This window comes from Lepus europaeus, chromosome 5 (assembly GCF_033115175.1).
Source record: "Lepus europaeus isolate LE1 chromosome 5, mLepTim1.pri, whole genome shotgun sequence".
Taxonomy (NCBI): Eukaryota; Metazoa; Chordata; class Mammalia; order Lagomorpha; family Leporidae; genus Lepus; species Lepus europaeus.
Genome location: NC_084831.1, coordinates 119,231,566 through 119,248,101, shown reverse-complemented (window position 1 = coordinate 119,248,101; position 16,536 = coordinate 119,231,566). Strand labels below are relative to the sequence as shown.

General features: G+C 56.8%; 1 protein-coding gene across 1 annotated transcript; it reads right to left on the bottom strand.

Moving 5' to 3' along the window:
* Positions 1 to 12,870: 12,870 nt before the first annotated feature.
* Positions 12,871 to 15,055, bottom strand: S100A9 (S100 calcium binding protein A9). The gene is made up of 3 exons (XM_062193613.1): positions 14,974 to 15,055; positions 14,486 to 14,692; positions 12,871 to 13,239 (listed from the first exon to the last, which is right to left on the bottom strand). The coding sequence occupies exons 2-3, from the start codon at positions 14,633 to 14,635 to the stop codon at positions 12,985 to 12,987; spliced, it is 405 nt and encodes a 134-aa protein (XP_062049597.1). The 5' UTR covers positions 14,636 to 14,692; positions 14,974 to 15,055; the 3' UTR covers positions 12,871 to 12,984.
* Positions 15,056 to 16,536: the final 1,481 nt, after the last annotated feature.

Here is a 16,536-nt window from a genome sequence, read left to right as displayed (position 1 = left end):
GGAGACCAGCTAAGTGGATTCCCCAGAGCAGTGCCGTGCATCAGAAATATAACACGGACCACACAACCCATTTCACATTTACCAGTTACTATGCTAAAAAGAGTAAATGGGGAAATTAACTTTAATAATGTGCTTTATTGATCCAATAGATAGAAATAATTTTCACTTCAATAGTATGAAATTATTGTTGAGATATTTTGCATTATTTTGTTATCAATCTTTGCAATCCCGGGTGCATTTGACATTTCCAGTGCCTCTCATGTACATGTGTCTCACAGTACGGCCACATTTCAAGGGCTCACTAGTTCTGTGCAGGTAGCTGTTGGCCAACCTACCAGACGCTCTTGCCCTAAGTCATAGAGAGCGGAGGCAGGGCTGGCCTGGGTGGAGGTGACCATGGCGGTAAGGGGCAGTCATATTCTGCAGACAATCTGAGGGTGGGATGTGAAAAATCAGGGACTACTTTACATCTGTTCCCTGGGAGCTTGGGCAGGATGCTGGCGACACAGTGGTCAAAGACCCAGCCCTTGCCTTGAGATGCTCAGCTCTGGTGACAGACCCCGTGCCATGCTGGGGGTGTTTTCGCAGAAGGAAGCACAGGTGCTGAGAGGATCAGAGGTGGCCCCAGTTTGGGGTGGGCTGAGGGCAGGGGGGCTCCTGAGGGGGCAGACACTCGGTCACGGCATTTGAGGCAGAAGGTTGAGAGCAAGAAAATGACTCAGACTTTGGGCATGGCACAGTAAAGAGCAGTTTGGTTCTCTCAATGCATGGGGGTGGTGGGGAGGGCTGGGAAGAACAAGGGAGAAGGGTCCAGGGAGAGAGTGCCACTGCTCTGTCTGACCAGGGGCGGGTAGGGAGGGCCGAGCTGGCCAGACCCTGTGCGCCCTCAGGGGCACTTGCCCTGGCGTTCCCCCCAACTTTGGGACTGCCTCACGGTTAGTGCCTGAGCACCCATCACCACATGGACCGGGCTTGTGCGAGCAGGTGCTTTATCACGGTGCACGGGGTAGGTGTTTTTGGGGCTTATGTTTTAGGTCTCCTCCAAAGTCCACGTGGAAACTTCACCCCTGGGGCAACACACAGTGAGGTGAGGCCGTCAGGAGGCAATTGGGGCAGGAGAGTTGTACCCAGCCTCATGGAAGGACTTTTACCCTCAGAAAGGGCTGTGGGTCAGGGCTGCCCCCTGTCCCTCTGTCCTGTGAGGGGGCAGTGTGCTTTTCCATCTATGGACACAGCCACTCAGCCACAAGGTGTCACCTTGGGAGCTGAGAGCAGGGCCCCTCGGGGCACCAACCTGCTGCCACCTTGTCCTCCACCTCCAGCCTCCAGAAAGGGGAGAAGTCCATTTGTACCATTTATAAACTGCCCTGTCTGTGGTGTTTTGTTATGGAGCACAAATGACCTCAGAGAGTATGTCAGTGAATGGTGGGAGTGTGGAAGTCACCAAGGCTGCTGGTTTTCTCCCCCAGGGAAGACAGAGGAGTGTGAGCTCGGAGGGCAGGACTCTCTCCTTGGGGTGTGGGGGTAGCTGCTGGGGTCCCTGTTCCCTCTGAGAAATGTGGCCTCTGGCTCTGACAAACCCTCCAGTGTGGCCCCCCCAGGCCCTTCCTTGGCACTAACAACAGACTGCAAGGCCATATTTGAGAAAGAATTTAAGAGAGGTTAGGTATCTTGGGACAGGCTTTGTGGGGCAGTGGCTGGCGCTGCCACCTGCCATGCCTGCGACCCGTCAGAGAGCTGCTTTGAGTGGCAGCTACTCTGCATTTGCTCCAGCTGCTAACACAGCTGGGAAGCAGCTGGTGATGGCTCAAGTCCTTGAGTTCCTGCCACCCACAGGGAGGCCCCAGGGCAGTGTGCCAGTGGCTCCTGGCTTCAGCCTGGCAAGGCTCCAGCTGCTGGGCCATTTGAGCAATCAACCAGTGGGTGGAAAATCTCTCTCTTTCTGTATTTCTCTATTAGTTTGCCTTCCAAATAAATAAGTACATAAACAAATAACTACATACATATTTTGGGTAAAGATTTATTTATCTTTTTTTTTTTTTTTTTTTTGAACAGGCAGAGTGGATATGAGAGACAGAGAGAAAGGTCTTCCTTTTTGCCGTTGGTTCACCCTCCAATGGCCGCCGTGGCCGGCGCATTGTGCTGATCTGAAGCCAGGAGCCAGGTGCTTCTCCGGGTCTACCATGGGGTGCAGGGCCCAAGCACGTGGGCCATCCTCCACTGCACTCCCGGGCCACAGCAGAGAGCTGGCCTGGAAGAGGGGCAACCGGGATAGAATCCAGCGCCCCGACCGGGACTAGAACCTGGTGTGTCGGCTCCGGAAGGCGGAGGATTAGCCTGTTAAGCCACGGCGCCGGCCTATCTATTTATTTTTTGACAGGCAGAGTTAGACAGTGAGTGAGAGGGAGACAGAGAGAAAGGTCTTCCTTTTCCGTTAGTTCACCCCCCAAATAGCTGCTAAGGCTGGCGCGCTGCGCCCATCTGAAGCCAGGAGCCAGGTGCTTCCTCCTGGTCTCCCATGGAGGTGCAGGGCCCAAGGACCTGGGCCATCCTCCACTGCCTTCCCGGGCCACAGCAGAGAACTGGACTGGAAGAGGAGAAACCCGGACAGGATCTGGCGCCCCAACCAGGACTAGAACCCGGGGTGCTGACACTGCAGGCGGAGGATTAGTCAAGAGACCTGCAGTGCCAGCCAAGATTTATTTTATTTGAAAGTCAGAGTTGCACACAGAGAGAAGGAGAGATTGAGAGAGAGAGAGAGAGAGGTCTTCCATCCTCTGGCTCATTCCCCAACTGGTTGCAACGGCAAAGTTGCGTTGATCTGAAGCAAGGAGCCAGGAGGTTCTTCGGGATCCCCCATGTGGGTGCAGGGGCCCAAGGACTTGGGCCATCTTCTACTGCTTTCCCAGGCCATAGTAGAGAGCTGGATCAGAAGCAGAGCAGCCGGGACTCAAACCAGCGTCCATATGGGATGCTGGCACTGCAGGCGGCGGCTTTACCTGCTATGCCACAGCGCTGGCCCCACTACATACATCTTTTAAGAAAGAGAAGGATTAGGTGAGTTGCTGGCACTCAGGTCTGACAGCTACAAAGGAAGGTGATAGAGAAGCTTTCTACTGGGTGTGGTGGGCTTGGCTCTTGGCTCATTTAGTGTGGAGAGGACGTGGAGGGAGCTGGTGTGAGCGCATATGAGGCAGCTTGTGGGTGTCTCCCCTGGGGAAGACGCTGTATCTGAGCCGTGGGTCTGGGTGAGCAAAGCCGAGGCAGGAGGCGAGTGTGGAAAGTGTGAGGAGGTGGGAGCCCGAAGATGGGGGCCAAGTGGGTTTGGCTGGAGAAAAGGGGTCTTGGGGTGGCCTAAGCCTAGATGGCACCTGTCACCGAGTGTGGATGAGAAAGAGAAAGCGCTCACTCGCTGAGTGACCTTGTGCAAATTCCTTTGTGTCTCTGGGCGCTTGTTTCCCTCAGTTTTGAAGAATGCAAAGGAATTTAAAAGTTTGTTTTGATGTGGCGGGCACTGTGCCTTAGCAGGTAAAAGCTGCTGCCTGCAGTACCGGCATCCCATATGGGTGCCAGTTCGAATCCGGATTGCTCCACTTCTGATCCAGCTCTCTGCTATGGCCTGGAAAAGCAGTAGAAGATGGCCAAAGTGCTTGGGCCCCTGCACCCACATGGGGGACCCGGAAGAACCTCCTGGCTCCTGGCTTCGGATTGGCCCAGCTCTGGCCGTTGTGGCCATCTGGGGAGTGAACCAACAGATGGAGGACCTCTCTCTCTCTCTGCCTCTCCTTCTCTCTTTGTCTATCTGTGTATCTCTGATTTCCAAATAAATAAATAACAATCTTTTTTTTTTTAAAGAAAAGCTTGTTTTGGAGGGTTTTGAACTAGGTGAACACTCAGGGGTCTGAGGATTGGTGTTTCTGGGTTCAGTTTTAATTTGCCAGTTACTAACTGTGGAACCTTGTAAAAGTTACTTAATATCTTTTTTTAAGAAAGATTTATTTATTTATTTGAGAGGCAGAGGCAGAGAGAGATAGAGAGAGAGATAGAGAGAGAGAGAGAGAGAGAGCGCGAGAGAGAGGTCTTCCATTCACTGGTTCACTCCCCAGATGGCTGCAATGGCCAGAGCTGCACCGATCTGAAGGCAGGAGCCAAGAGCTTCTTCCGGGTCTCCCATATGGGTGCAGGGGCCCAAGGACCTGGGCCATCTTCTACTGCTTTCCCAGGCCATAGCAGACAGCTGGATTAGAAGTGGAGTAGCCAGGACTCGAACCTGCACCCATATGGGATGCCGGCACTGCAGGCGGCAGCTTTAACTTGTTGCGCCACAGCGCCGGCCCCTTAAAATCTCAAAACCTCAGTTTCCCCATCAGTGAATGTGAATAACAAAGCAGCCCCCTCCCAGAGTTGGTGTGAAGATTAGACAATCTCATCACCGGTGGAAAGCACCGGGCTCAGCACCCGAGGCAGAGGAAGCAGTGGATTTTGGCAGTAACAGGAAGAGAGTTACAGAGGAAGTGGTTGTTGTAACTGCCCTGTTCTCTGGCACCGCCACAACAGGTAATGGTGGCCTTAAAATGAAGGCACACAGGTTGATTTTAGGGGTGGCCTGGGTGACGTTGACAGTTGGAGATGAGTGACCAAGAGTAGTTGTGCCAAATCTTTCTCCAAGGGTCTTGAAACCACACCAAGCTGTGGTTCTGCTAACTGGGTCTCTCCCTTGATGCCCGTCCGGGTTCAGTGCCTGGCTCTGCTCCTGACTCCAGCTTCCTGCTAATGCACACGCCAGGAGGCGGTGGGTGAGGCTCAGGAGACCAGGTCCCTGCCACCCATGCGGGAGACCTGCACTGAGTTCCAGCTGGGGGCCGGTGCAGGCGTCTGAGGAGTGAACCAGCAGATGGGACCTTTCTCTTTTTGTCTAGCTCTTTTTCTCTCTGACTCTCAAATCAGAAACAAAATTTTCAAAAACACAAGTTTATTTTGGTGTAAAAAAATTTGAAATTCAGGTACAGTTTTTTCATAATATATATTTCCTTTGAATTTTATAGTAAAAAAAAAAACTATGCATGGATTTCAACATTTTTTTTGCACAAAAATAGACTTATCTTTTAATTCCATTTCGCCATGAACTTTTTGAAGTGCCCTCATATATGTAGCAGCATCAGGATCTGTTGGAAACAGCATCCAGCAAGAATGAAAGTCAGCCTATTTGCTATTGTGAAAACACGCACTAGTGGTCAGAATAGCCCAAGTAGCCCACTGAACCACAGGCTGACCTTGAAACGCAGTTGCAAAAATTTTGAGAGCTGCTAAACTTGATCAAAATCTATTAGCTTGAGGCATCTGCTGACAGAGAAGACAGTCCGCTGACTGGGCTCCCAGGAGCTTGGTCTGACTCCCAGCGTAGCGTGCTTTCCTCTCGGCTCTGTGAGCCTAGGGAGCGCCTTCCCGTCTGCCCGGCTGTAACGTGCACCGTTTGGACCAGTGGTCTCCAGTGCGTTTGTGAAAACCCAGAGGCTAGCTCCCCTGACTGCGGCAGGTGTCACACGTACTGTCAGAACCTCAGGCCTCAGAGGTGAGACCTCTGCCTAGCCCCGGAGCCCTGTTCTGCAGCCACTCTAGAACATTCTCTAGAGGCCCTGTGGATTGTCCAGCTTCTCTCTTGGCTCTTGCTCCTGCTATCCCAGCGAGGTCTTGTCTGTAGGGCCCTTCCCCTGCTTCAGTCACAGCCAGTGTTCCTGTCCAGCCTGCAGTAGGCACGGGGCTCTCTGGACCCTTCTGTAGCTACCCAGGCCCAGTGCCCAAGCCACAGCCTAGGGGGCTCTCCTGCGCATATCTTGGTCCGCCAAGCATAGACTATGGGTTCCTTGCGGCTCGGGGCTGACCTGCCTGTTCCATTTTCAGTCCCTCCTCCTGGGACAGTGAGCTTGCTGAAACCATCTAGTAGAGGCACTATTGTGGGCCCAGGACTGTCAATGCCACTGTTTTGGGGTCTCCACGTGTAATACCTTGCTCTTCAGGGGGACACTTGAGGTGGGCACACCACAAGCCACAGCACGCCACCTCTGCCTCTGACCTGGGGGCCAGGAGCGGGGTCTGGAGCCTCCGGACCGGCTGCCCAAGCCCCCGATGTGAGAACCGCCAGGATCTGTCATTTTGACTTAAACACCCAAGAAGCCTCCAGGCAAAAGAAAGCAAAGTGACGCTCTGACAATCTGGCTGGCCAGGACTCGTCTCCCAGGGCTTTTGTGGTCTGTCTCGGTGTCTGACACGGAGCTGGGTGGGCAGAATGACAGCTCTCGGTCTATCCAAACACAGCTCGGGCATGCTAGGGCGTGAGCCCCAGGGAACCTCCTGTCACCTCCTCTCTGCCCCTGCCTTCACCTCGGGCCAAGCAGAGACGCAAAGCCTCACCCACACTCCCAGGGCAGCGGTGTTTCTCTCTGGTAAACCTGTTTGTTGGCATCTTTGGTCCTGCCAGATGCAGGAGTGGGAGACCTAACCTGTATTTGACACAAATGTCAATCTCAATGAATTCTCTCTCTCTCTGTCTCTTTTTAAAAGGATTTATTTATTTATTTGAGAGGTAGAGTTACAGACAGAGAGAAGGAGAGACGGAAAGAGAGGGCTTCCCATCTGTTGGTTCACCCCCCAGATAGCTGCAACAGCTGGAGCTGGGCTGATCCGAAGCCAGGAGTCAGGAGCTTCTTCCAGGTCTCCCACACGGGTGCAGGCGCCCAAGGACTTGGACCATCTTCGACTGCTTTCCCAGGCCATTAGCAGGAGAGCTGGATCAGAAGTGGAGCAGCTGGAACTAGAACTGGCGCCCACATGGGGTACTGGTGCCACAGAAGGCAGCTTTACCCACTGTGCCGCAGCGCTGGTCTTGCCATAGCCTCCTCATGGGTCCCCATGCCTCTGTTCCAGACCCACCCAGTCCCTGCAGCCAGGACGGCGTCCTCCAAACTCGAATCATATCAGCCACCTGCCCGATTAGAGCCCTCCTCCAAGCTCTCCCATGCCTTGGAAGGAAAGCCTCTGTAGAGACAGTGTCCTGTCATTCTGGCCTCATGTCCCTCACTCCCCATTAAGGAGGCCTTGCTGCCTCACCGCGTGGCTCGAGACCGTGTCCTCCTCTGCGGTCTGTGCGGACTCTCACCGGCTGACATGATCTAGGCGCTCTCTTCCTTGCTTTGCTCCTTGTCTGCTTCTCCTCTAGATGCAAGCTCCAAGGGAGCAGGGGCTTCACGTGGTTTGCGGACCCCGCCCCTGGAACCAGGTCCTGTGTCTGGTTGCCGCTCACTGAGTGTTTGCAGAATGAATGGATGACTGGCAAGCATTGGCTTCTTTGCAGAGAGTTTGTTTTCCAACCGAGGGAAGGAACAGCCAATGTGGGCTGTGGGGGACATGCTCGTGGCCGTGCTGGGGAGCGAGGAAGGGCTTGGCAGCACACGAGCCCCTTTGCAGAGTCCCGGAGGCCTCACGTGGGGCCAAGGCCACTCCCCAGACCTTGGCAATATTTTTAGGCCCACATCATGCTCCCCTGCCACATTGCTGGGGCTCAGTACCCCGGGGCCTTCACTTGGCTGTGGGACACAGGGTATTTGAAGGGGTTGTCCCTGGTTGGACATGACCCCTTGTGAATTCTCACGGGCAGCCCCTCCCTGAAAACCCCTCAGTGACGCAGGATAATCTCACCACGGAGCACAGCAGGGAAGAAGGCAGCCAGGGAGGACACAGACAAGGAAGAGAGAGGGCGAAGGGGGAGAAGAGGGAGCAGGGCGCAGACTCAACATGTGGCAGGTGGCCCCTGGGCTGCAGGCTGGGATCCCTGCCCCGCCTGCTCTGCCGCCACCCTTTAGGTCTTGGTGACAATCCCCCTCCTCACTGGGCGGTCTGCATGCGACAAGGCTGCCTCTGCAGGCGGAAATGCCAGCGCTCTTAGAGAAAAGGGAAAATTGGGGCCAGACGGAGGTTCTCCCTGATGCTTGTGTCTGGGGGGTGAGGGGGCCGCAGTCTGGCCAGAGTTCTAGGGGTACAGGATTTGTTTGAGGTGGGAGCCCAAGAGACAACAGGGCTTGGGCAACCAGGTGTTTCAGCCCTTCTGTGACTTTGGTAATCGGAATGTCAAAATTCGTGACACACGGCTTTCTAAAATACAAATTTAAGCAACTGCTGGGAGGGGGTAGGCTCAGAGGCTGGGCTCTGGATATGGTTCCGGGCAGGGCCTGCATCCGCATTGTGTAAAGTTGCCTCACAGGCTGTAAAAGCTGAGGTCTTTCCTTCCCGCAAAGTCTTGGCAAACTCGCAGATTACAGCATCCTATTTACCCTACAGGGTGTGTGCACTGTACCTCCATGGTTGAGATGGAGCCTGGGGGCTGGTTTCAGGTTCTTTTTTAAAAAAAATTTTAAAAAATCATGTATTTATTTGAAAGAGAGAAGGAGAGACAGAGGAAAAGTTCTTTCATCCTCTGGCTCATTCCTCAAGTGGTAAAAATGGCCAGTGCTGGGCCAGGCTAAAGCCAGGAGCCAGGAGCTTCTTTTGGGTCTCCCACATGGGTGCAGGGGCCCAAGGACTTGGGCCATCTTTTGCTGCTTAACCAGGCACATAAGCAGGGAGCTGTATTGGAAGTAGAGCAGTCAGGATTTGAACTGGTGCCCACATGGGATGAGGGTGCTGCAGGAGGTGGCTTAACCTGCTGCTCCACAGCATTGGCCCCTGGTTCCAGGTTCTGAGTCAAGTTTATTACTGCTGATCTTTCTTGCAGTCTCGAGGGCCTGTGTAGCAGCCCCCAGTAACTGTGTGCCTGTGGCCCCAGGTCCACCCAGGTCCGTTCCATAAGCATAGTCGGCCTTGTATAAAACCCAGACACAATTGCGTCTGTCCCTCCTGAAGCTGCACCTGCTCTTCCCTCTGTCCCACTGGAAGCCGTGCAATCACCCGGCCTAGTGTCTGCCCACTCCCCTCTGTACCTCTCCCCTCTTCTCTCCTCACTCTTCTCACTCTCACGTCCACCCATGTCCAGGCCTTCACCCAGGTGGTGGCCTTCATGCTTATTCACAGATGCTTCGCAGCCTTGACGCCACTCAGCCCCTCAGACTTCCAGGGAAACGCCCAGCTGGAGGCGCTGTTCCCACCTCCAAGTCCCACCACGCGTCCCGCCTCCCTGTCCTTTGCTCTTCCACATTTGATTGGTTTGTGGATCTGTCTTGTCTCCCTTGTGGGCCTGAGAGCTCCTTGACAACAGGACGTAGCCGTTTCCTCAGGGCACCCCTTGGAGCCCCACACAGTAATGCCAAGCATACAGCGGGTCTGAGGATTGCGGCTGCTTGGGAGAATGACTGAACAGACGAGGGAAGGGGAAGGGAACGCACTTCTCTCCCAGACTCACCTGGAGCACGTTCAGAGCAGCCAAGTGTGCAGCTCAGGCCACTTTCGCTCCTTCCTCACCCGTCTCCGAAAGGTGTCTGGAAGCTCAGGTCCCACTGCGGATCCCAGGCTGGAGGGGAACTCCCTTTTGCAGCCCCTTGGGCAGGGGCAGTTATCTCGACCAGGCTGTCTCTAGTTCTTTAGTTACTAGGACGCTGGTGGAATCCTCTCCCCAAATTTATGCTTCCTGAAAAGACTCACTCAGGGGCTGGCACTGTGGTGCAGCGGGTTAAAGCTGCCGCCTGCAGTGCCAGCATCCCCTATGGGCGCTGGTTCGAGTCCCGGCTGCTTCTCTTCCGATACAGCTCTCTGCTCTGGCCTGGGAAAGCAGAAGATGGCCCAACTCCTTGGGCCCCTGCACCCACATGGGAGAACAGGAAGAAGATCCTGGCTTTGGATCGGCACAGCTCTGGCCTTTGCAGCCATCTAGGAAGTGAACCAGTGGATGGAAGACCTCTCTCTCTCTGTCTCTACCTCTCTCTGTAACTCTGTCTTTCAAATAATAAATGAAATAAATCTTAAAAAAAAAGACCCACTCCACCATTTCTTACTTGGAGTGGAAAACTTCACCTTGACATTGATATTGTTGCTCTATCTCAGGGAAGAACCTAGCTACCCTCTCCTCACCAGAGGCAGTGTTTTTTGGAATGAGAAGGGTTAAGTCACTGTGACACCCTCTGATGAGCCATGTTCAGAGAAAATCCCACAGAGCTTTCGAGGCTAAAGGAAGAGCTCTTGGCACCTGGTGAGGCCTGTCTTCTCTGCTCAGTGGCTCTGCTTCTTCCAGACTCCAGGTCGCCAGGCAGCTGGCACAGTCCTAAGTGCTCGAAGCCACTACTCACCGCACCTCCCTGAAGGGCCTCCCTTCTGCTCCAACCTCTGTCTTAAGCTCCCTGAGGCTCGAGGACCATCCTACCTTCATTTGTTCATCCCTAATGCTCACCGATAGCTTGTTCCATGCTGGGATCTGAGAATGTGGGAAAAAAACCAGCCCTAAATCCTGCTCGGAGGCAGATGTGTAGACGAGGAGCCAGCATTCAGTGTGTGACGTGCAAGAGGAGAAGGCCCAGCGAGTCCCGTGGGCCTGGAGGAGGCACGCTCCATATGCTTCAGGAGGGCAGGTGGCTGGGAATTCTGCATGGAATCAGTGACACTGGCTGTGAGCCTTGGTGATCCCCAAGGGGTTTACTAGGGACACTGGAAGGCAAGGAGCGAGGCTGGAGGAAGCCTGGGTATAATCAGAGAGAGCGTCCTGGAGAAGTGGATGGTGGACACGTGCATGGAACGATGAGGCATCCCATTTGTTCTGTGTCCTCCAAGGCATGGGAGGGAGACTGGGGCCATGCCTGGCAGGCATAGGGAGGCAGGCTTTGGCTAAGGGTCGTTAAGAACTCCCTAGGGGTCAGTGCCAAAGGAAGAAGCTCCTCTCTCCTGGAGGAATTCAGGCAGGGCTGGTTCAACCACTTAGCATGGGTGTTGGGAGAACTACTCAAGGGTGGGTGTGGCAGTTGCGGGATTAAATTAGTAGTTTTGAAAACAAATCTGTCTTCCATTTGAAACGTGCTGTGTACGTGAGAGATAACAGCAGAACTGGTCTGACTGAGCAAAGTGGAGGAAGGGCCTCTGCCTTCAGGGTTGAGGTTCTACAGTGTTGGTCCAGAAGTCTTCCTTGTGTGTGTTTTCTCCCACTTCCTCCTCCTTTCCCAGCATTTTCCTCTGACAAGGGCACGTGGAACCCACGAGAAACTTCAGAACGCACGTACAGTTGTATGTGATGAGAGCCTGCTACGTGTCAACCTGCTCTAGGCATCAAACGTGAGGCAGAGGGCAAGACAGTGGACATCACCCTCTCAGAGGCAGAGTCCTGACGGCGTCTGTGGCACGTGGTGATAAGCAGGGTGGGCGGAGGGGAGGCAGGGAGCCCCAACTTCCCTACTGCAAGCTCTACTCCTGCAAAGCTTGTAGCAGACCCCAGGCCTTCCAGCGCTAGCCCGCTGCTCCCTCTTTGCACAGAGCTGCACTCAGCCGGGGATACGGGCGCGGGGGGGGGGGGGGGCTCCTCCCCGGGGGGGGGGGCTCCTCCCCGGATGCCGTCATGGAGTGGAAGGGCTGTCGGAACATGAGGGTCTGTCGCTGTGGGGTCCCCTGAGGAGAAGCTTTGAAACTCTGCACCCAGGCTCATGGCTCGGAACAGCACCGGAGCCCTTCAACCATAGAGGACGCCCCTGGGACCTTAGAACAAGAGGGTTGGGGACCTAACCTCAGCCAGGCCGTGCGGGGAAGAGCTCAAAGCTGGCCCCAGGGGCTCTACTCCCTCTCAGGGGCTCAGCCCAGGGGAAGGAGCAGGGGAGACCCAGCCAGTGGAGCAGATGGGATTCAAGTGCCGTTTCTCACTGTGCTGTTGTGACCAACTCTGTCCTCTGTGACCTTGGGTTACAAAGCTCTCCTCCCCATGCCTCGCTTTCCTCTCTCCCGTATAAAAGGGAGGACGTGACTGCTTGTCCTCGTTGGTTGCCCTACATCCTGATTTTGGAGTCTTCCCTCTACCGAGAGATGGGAGGCTGTGGTTCTGGAACCCGCTCCTGCTGGGTGTGACTCGGAAAGGACCTCATTCTGAGGGCGGCGAGATGGAAGAGAGAGTCACTGGGAGGTCCCGGCGACAGGGGAGTGTGCACTTGGATCTGCAGGCTGCGTGAGAGGCAGCAGCCTGGGGAAGCTGGAAGCAGAGGGCTGCTGGTGTGCTGGTGTTGCAGAGAGGAGCACACGCCCCTGCCGGCCTGAGCCCCGGGCTCCCACCAGGGACAGGAGGTGTCTCCATCGGCTCAGGGAGGTCAGCTGGCTCTCCAGGCCTCAGTCAGAGCCTTCAGGCCCCAAAGGCCCCCTGGACCCCGAGGACAACTCCTCATGCCAAACAGCCACGCCCACGCCCAGGTCTTCTGCTGGGCGGGTGGGTGCCATCAGCTTTACTGTGCCATCGGCTGGGGCTGGGGCTGGCCCAAGGCTGAACTCCCACTTCCACCCGTGTGAGCAGCCAAGGTTAGGATGCCAGGTGTGGCAGGAGGGGGCAGCTGTGAGCGGGTGGGTAAACACAGCCCAGTCCGCGCCTAGCGAGCTTTTGTAGATTCTCCACTGTGCAGCTTTGCTAGGAGAGAGAGGGCTGTGTGGACAGGGACCAGTGGAGGGGGTGGGCTGGATGGGAGGCGGCTGGCATGCTGAGGGGGAACAGATACGCCACTTCTGCTTTCTGTGTGACAAGGGCCTCTTTGACAGGCTGGACGGGGTGGGTCCTGAGCTGGGGCAGGATGGGACCAGAGCAGCCGTTGGCCTGATGTCAGAGGTGAGCCCCAGACCCACTGTGGCTGCCTCTCATTTTGCTGTGACTGCATGAAGGGGCTGAACCCAGAAGAGGCTGACGTGGGGGTGGAAGAAGCACACGGAGCGCTGGTGTGGAGGGAGGCTTTATTTCCCCCACCTGCAATCCCACAGCCAAGGCAGAGGCACACAGCATTCCCTGTGGCCCTGGTGGGGCAGGCACAGGGCGACCTGGCCTCCTGATTAGTGGCTGTGGCCGTGGCCATGGCCATGGCCGTGACCATGCCCATGTCCATGGCCTTGGCCACCCCCACCAAGGCCTGGGCCATGGCTGTGGCCCTCTCGGTCGTGGGGGGCGTTCTTGTGCATCTCCTCGTGGGAGGCGTGGACCAGCCTTGCCATCAGGATGACGAACTCTTCAAAGCTCAGCTGCTTGTCCTGGTTCGTGTCCAGGTCCTCCATGATATCATTTATGGCTTTCTCGTCCCTTGCCTCCTTCTGTGGGTTGGGGGGGGAGAGAAAGTTGTTAGGGCGGGGTGTGGCTAGTGTTGGGGACCAGCGAGCACAGCAAATGCCCAGGGCTCGGCGTAAAAATCACAAACGACCAGGGACGCTTATTCTCAGACCCTGCTGGGGAACTACGGTTCTCTCTGTTTTACAGAAGGGAAACTGAGTCCCTGGTGCTGGCCTGGAGTCAGAACCAGCCCCTCGCTGGTCCTTTTGAGCATGTCGTCAGGTGGAAGCAGTATCTTCCTGGAGGAAACGTGGCAAGGCTAAGGGGTTCCACACACCGCCTATCCGGGCCTGACTCGGGGCCCAGTCTCCTCCTGTCCCCTCCACTCCCTGCTCCCCCCAGAGCTCCCAGGATCCCACAGGGTAAAATGGAGAGGCGGACTCAGTGCACACGCCCTGTTGACCCTGAGGGGAGACATCACGTGAGGCGGTGAGATCTGAGGGCAGCGGAGAAGAGAGCCTGGCCCAGCTCCGGGTGCAACGCAGGCCTGCAGGCTGTGCACCTGGGCCGGGTCCTCTCCCATACTCCACCCCCGGACTCTCCCCAGCAGCCTGCCCTCTGGGGCCCTGGCTCCTGCTGCCATTCTCCTCCTTCCCTAGGTGTGGGCGGGATTGTGGAGAGTGCTGGTGACCTCCCCAGGTCGTCTGGCTGTGCACGGACCCAAGACTGGGACCCATGTGTTGCACCTTGTTTGACAAGAACGCTGCTTCTCCAAGCTCAAACCAAACACAGAGGCCACAGGGGCAAACCCCCTTCTCCTAGGGATGCCCAGGCACTTTCAGATCAAGGGGAAAAGCTAGCAATGGAGGCCTTGCACCTGCTCTTAGCATTAGAAGTCCTACCACGCATGCCCAGCTGCGCCTTGGGGTCCCCACAGCTTCCTGCCAAGCACCTGCCTCAGGGCTCCCCAGCGTTCAGGTCTGAGCTCCAGGGGGCCCTCAAGTGGCCCCTTCTTGTCCATCCTGTCACCTCCCCCCAGCCAGCCCCGGTCACCCACAGTGCTCCCTGTCATTGGCACTGCATGTCTCCGTGCTGCTTGTTGACCCCTTTGCTGGGTGTCCCCTTGCCTCTCCCTGGACAGCACTGTCCCCCTGAGCTGGGGGCAGGGCGGGCACACCACTGACGCCCCTGCACCGTTTCCTGGCTCTGTGGGTGCCGTCTCCCCCTTGGCGACGGGCCCCGTGACCCCTTGGGGTGGCTTCGCCGCTGCGGCCGTGGACGCCGGCCTACCTTGAGGAAGTTGTGCAGCTCTTTCTGTACCAGCTGCTTGAATTCCTTCTGGCTCAGGCTGTCCCGCGGCGCCACCCGCACGGAGTACTGGTGGAAGACGTTGATGATGGTATCGATGCTGCGTTCCAGCTGCGACATCCCGCAGGACATTCCTGTACCCCGCCTGGGTGGTGGAGAAGCCGGCGTTGGGGTGCTCAGAGGAGAAGGCTGTCGGGTGTCCCGGGAAAGAAGTGGGGAGAAGCCCACGATGAGGAGGAGAAAGCACACAGGTGAGAAATGATTTCTGGACTACCTGGAGAAAGCCAAAAAGCGAAGCACTGGAGGGCAGCAGGCGCCAGGAGAACACGGTCTAAGGAACCGTGAAGGAGGATTTGAAGTGGGCAGGCAGGGTCGATCAAGGAGGGCTCCCAGGAGGAGGACTTTGAAGAAAGCAGGGTGAGGGCAGGAGAAAGGCTAGGTCCCGCTGGGGACGCGGGCAGCTTGCTTACCAAAGCGGAGGAGCCCACAGACGTCTGACAGCCCGGGGTGGGCCCAGCCTTTATAGACGGCTCCTGGCTTGCTCGCGGGAAGATTGCTTCAGAGGGGAACCGTGTGGAAACTGTGCCAGGAAGGGAACCGGGCGGGACAGGAAATGTTCACAGCGCTCCCCAGGCTTTTTGTGAAATTCCTAGCCCTGGCCTGGCGCAGGTGAGGGGGGAGCCGGCCGGTTAGTTCACTTCCCCTTCCCCCTGCCCTGTGCCACCTCCCTGCCCCTGAGAGCAAGCCAGCAGGCCACTCCCCCCTGGCCTGCCACCCCTGTCCCCACTGAGGGTGTGGGCGCCATGCCCCCTTGGGACAGTCAGAGGCTGCTGCTGGGCTGGGGACCCTCGTGGGCAGCTCGCCCCTTCCATCCACTGAATGAGGGTGGACTGGCCCTTGCCCTGCACTGGACGGCCTGTGATGAGCCCCATTGCAGGGGAGAGGCTGGGTGGGCTTTTTAGATTCCCAGTGTGGGAGAGGGGGAGAGAAGTTAGCAGGGTCCCCAGGGGTGTCCACCCCCTAGCGTTCTAGAGGAAGCAACTGAGGCCCAGAGAGGGGCCTGAGCAGGGTGACGCAGCAGGAGCTGGACCCAGGCGTCACGGCCCGCTCAGGAGCGACTGGCTTTGCTCCCTCTTGCAGCCCGGAGGGGAGATGCTTCTGGCATCCCCTGCAACCAGCACAGGCTGCATTCCCGAGACAACACAGCTGTTGTGCAGCCTCTCGGTGGGCAGCACTTGTCTGTCCTCAGCCATGGGCCTCTGCTGCCTCCTCATGGCCCCCGGGAGAAGGCTGAGGGCAGAGGCCAGCCCACCAGGCCTCTGGGACAGCCCTGCTGGCCTGCTCCGCTTCCCCTTCACTTCCTGTCTGCTGTAGGCATACAGGGCCCACTTCCCACCTGCTGCCCCAGCAGTGTCCCTCTCCCACCCACAGGGTGGAATCCCCCTCCCTCCCCAGGCTCAGTGCAAGGCCACCTCCTCCAGGAAGCCTGCCATGTTGTTCCTGTTTGGAAACCTGGCCCCTCCCTGACGCTTGGGACTCTCCATGCCTGCTTTCCTGGAACCAAGCGATTTGCATTTCTTGACTCCATCTAAGAACTGGCTGTAGCTGCTCCAGGCAGCTTCTGACTTGCGCTTGTGCCCTCCCACGAGTGTAGCCAGGGCGTGGCACACGGGACAGTCACGCATTTGCTGGACGATGGCGTGTCCAGGAAGCACGCTTGGAGGACCTGTTAGAGGCACCTTCCCGGGCTCTCTTGCTCGCCCCCCTCCGCTTCCACCTCCTCCAGCCCTTCTGTCCTGTGTTCACGAAGCCTTCCCTCGACGCCGAGCCCCTCCTGACAGCTCTGCCATCTGCAAGCCCGACACAGCCCCTGTGTGCCCCAGCCTTGCCCTGCGTGCATCCTGCCAGGCGCCGCTGAGACAACTTGCGGAGTTGTGCTTTAGAGGTGGCTGTGGGACTTTGGGTGATTTACCTGGCTTCTCTGTACCTCTGTCTCCCTACCAGCCAAATAGGGTGCTGATCCCCCCGGGATG

Excerpts from the sequence above, each read along its gene's own strand:
- S100A9 (XM_062193613.1), bottom strand. The coding sequence starts at position 14,635 with ATGTCCTGCGGGATGTCGCAGCTGGAACGCAGCATCGATACCATCATC. Across the intron at positions 13,240-14,485 it reads AGCTGCACAACTTCCTCAAG|AAGGAGGCAAGGGACGAGAA; the intron begins GTAGGCCGGCGT and ends CCCAACCCACAG.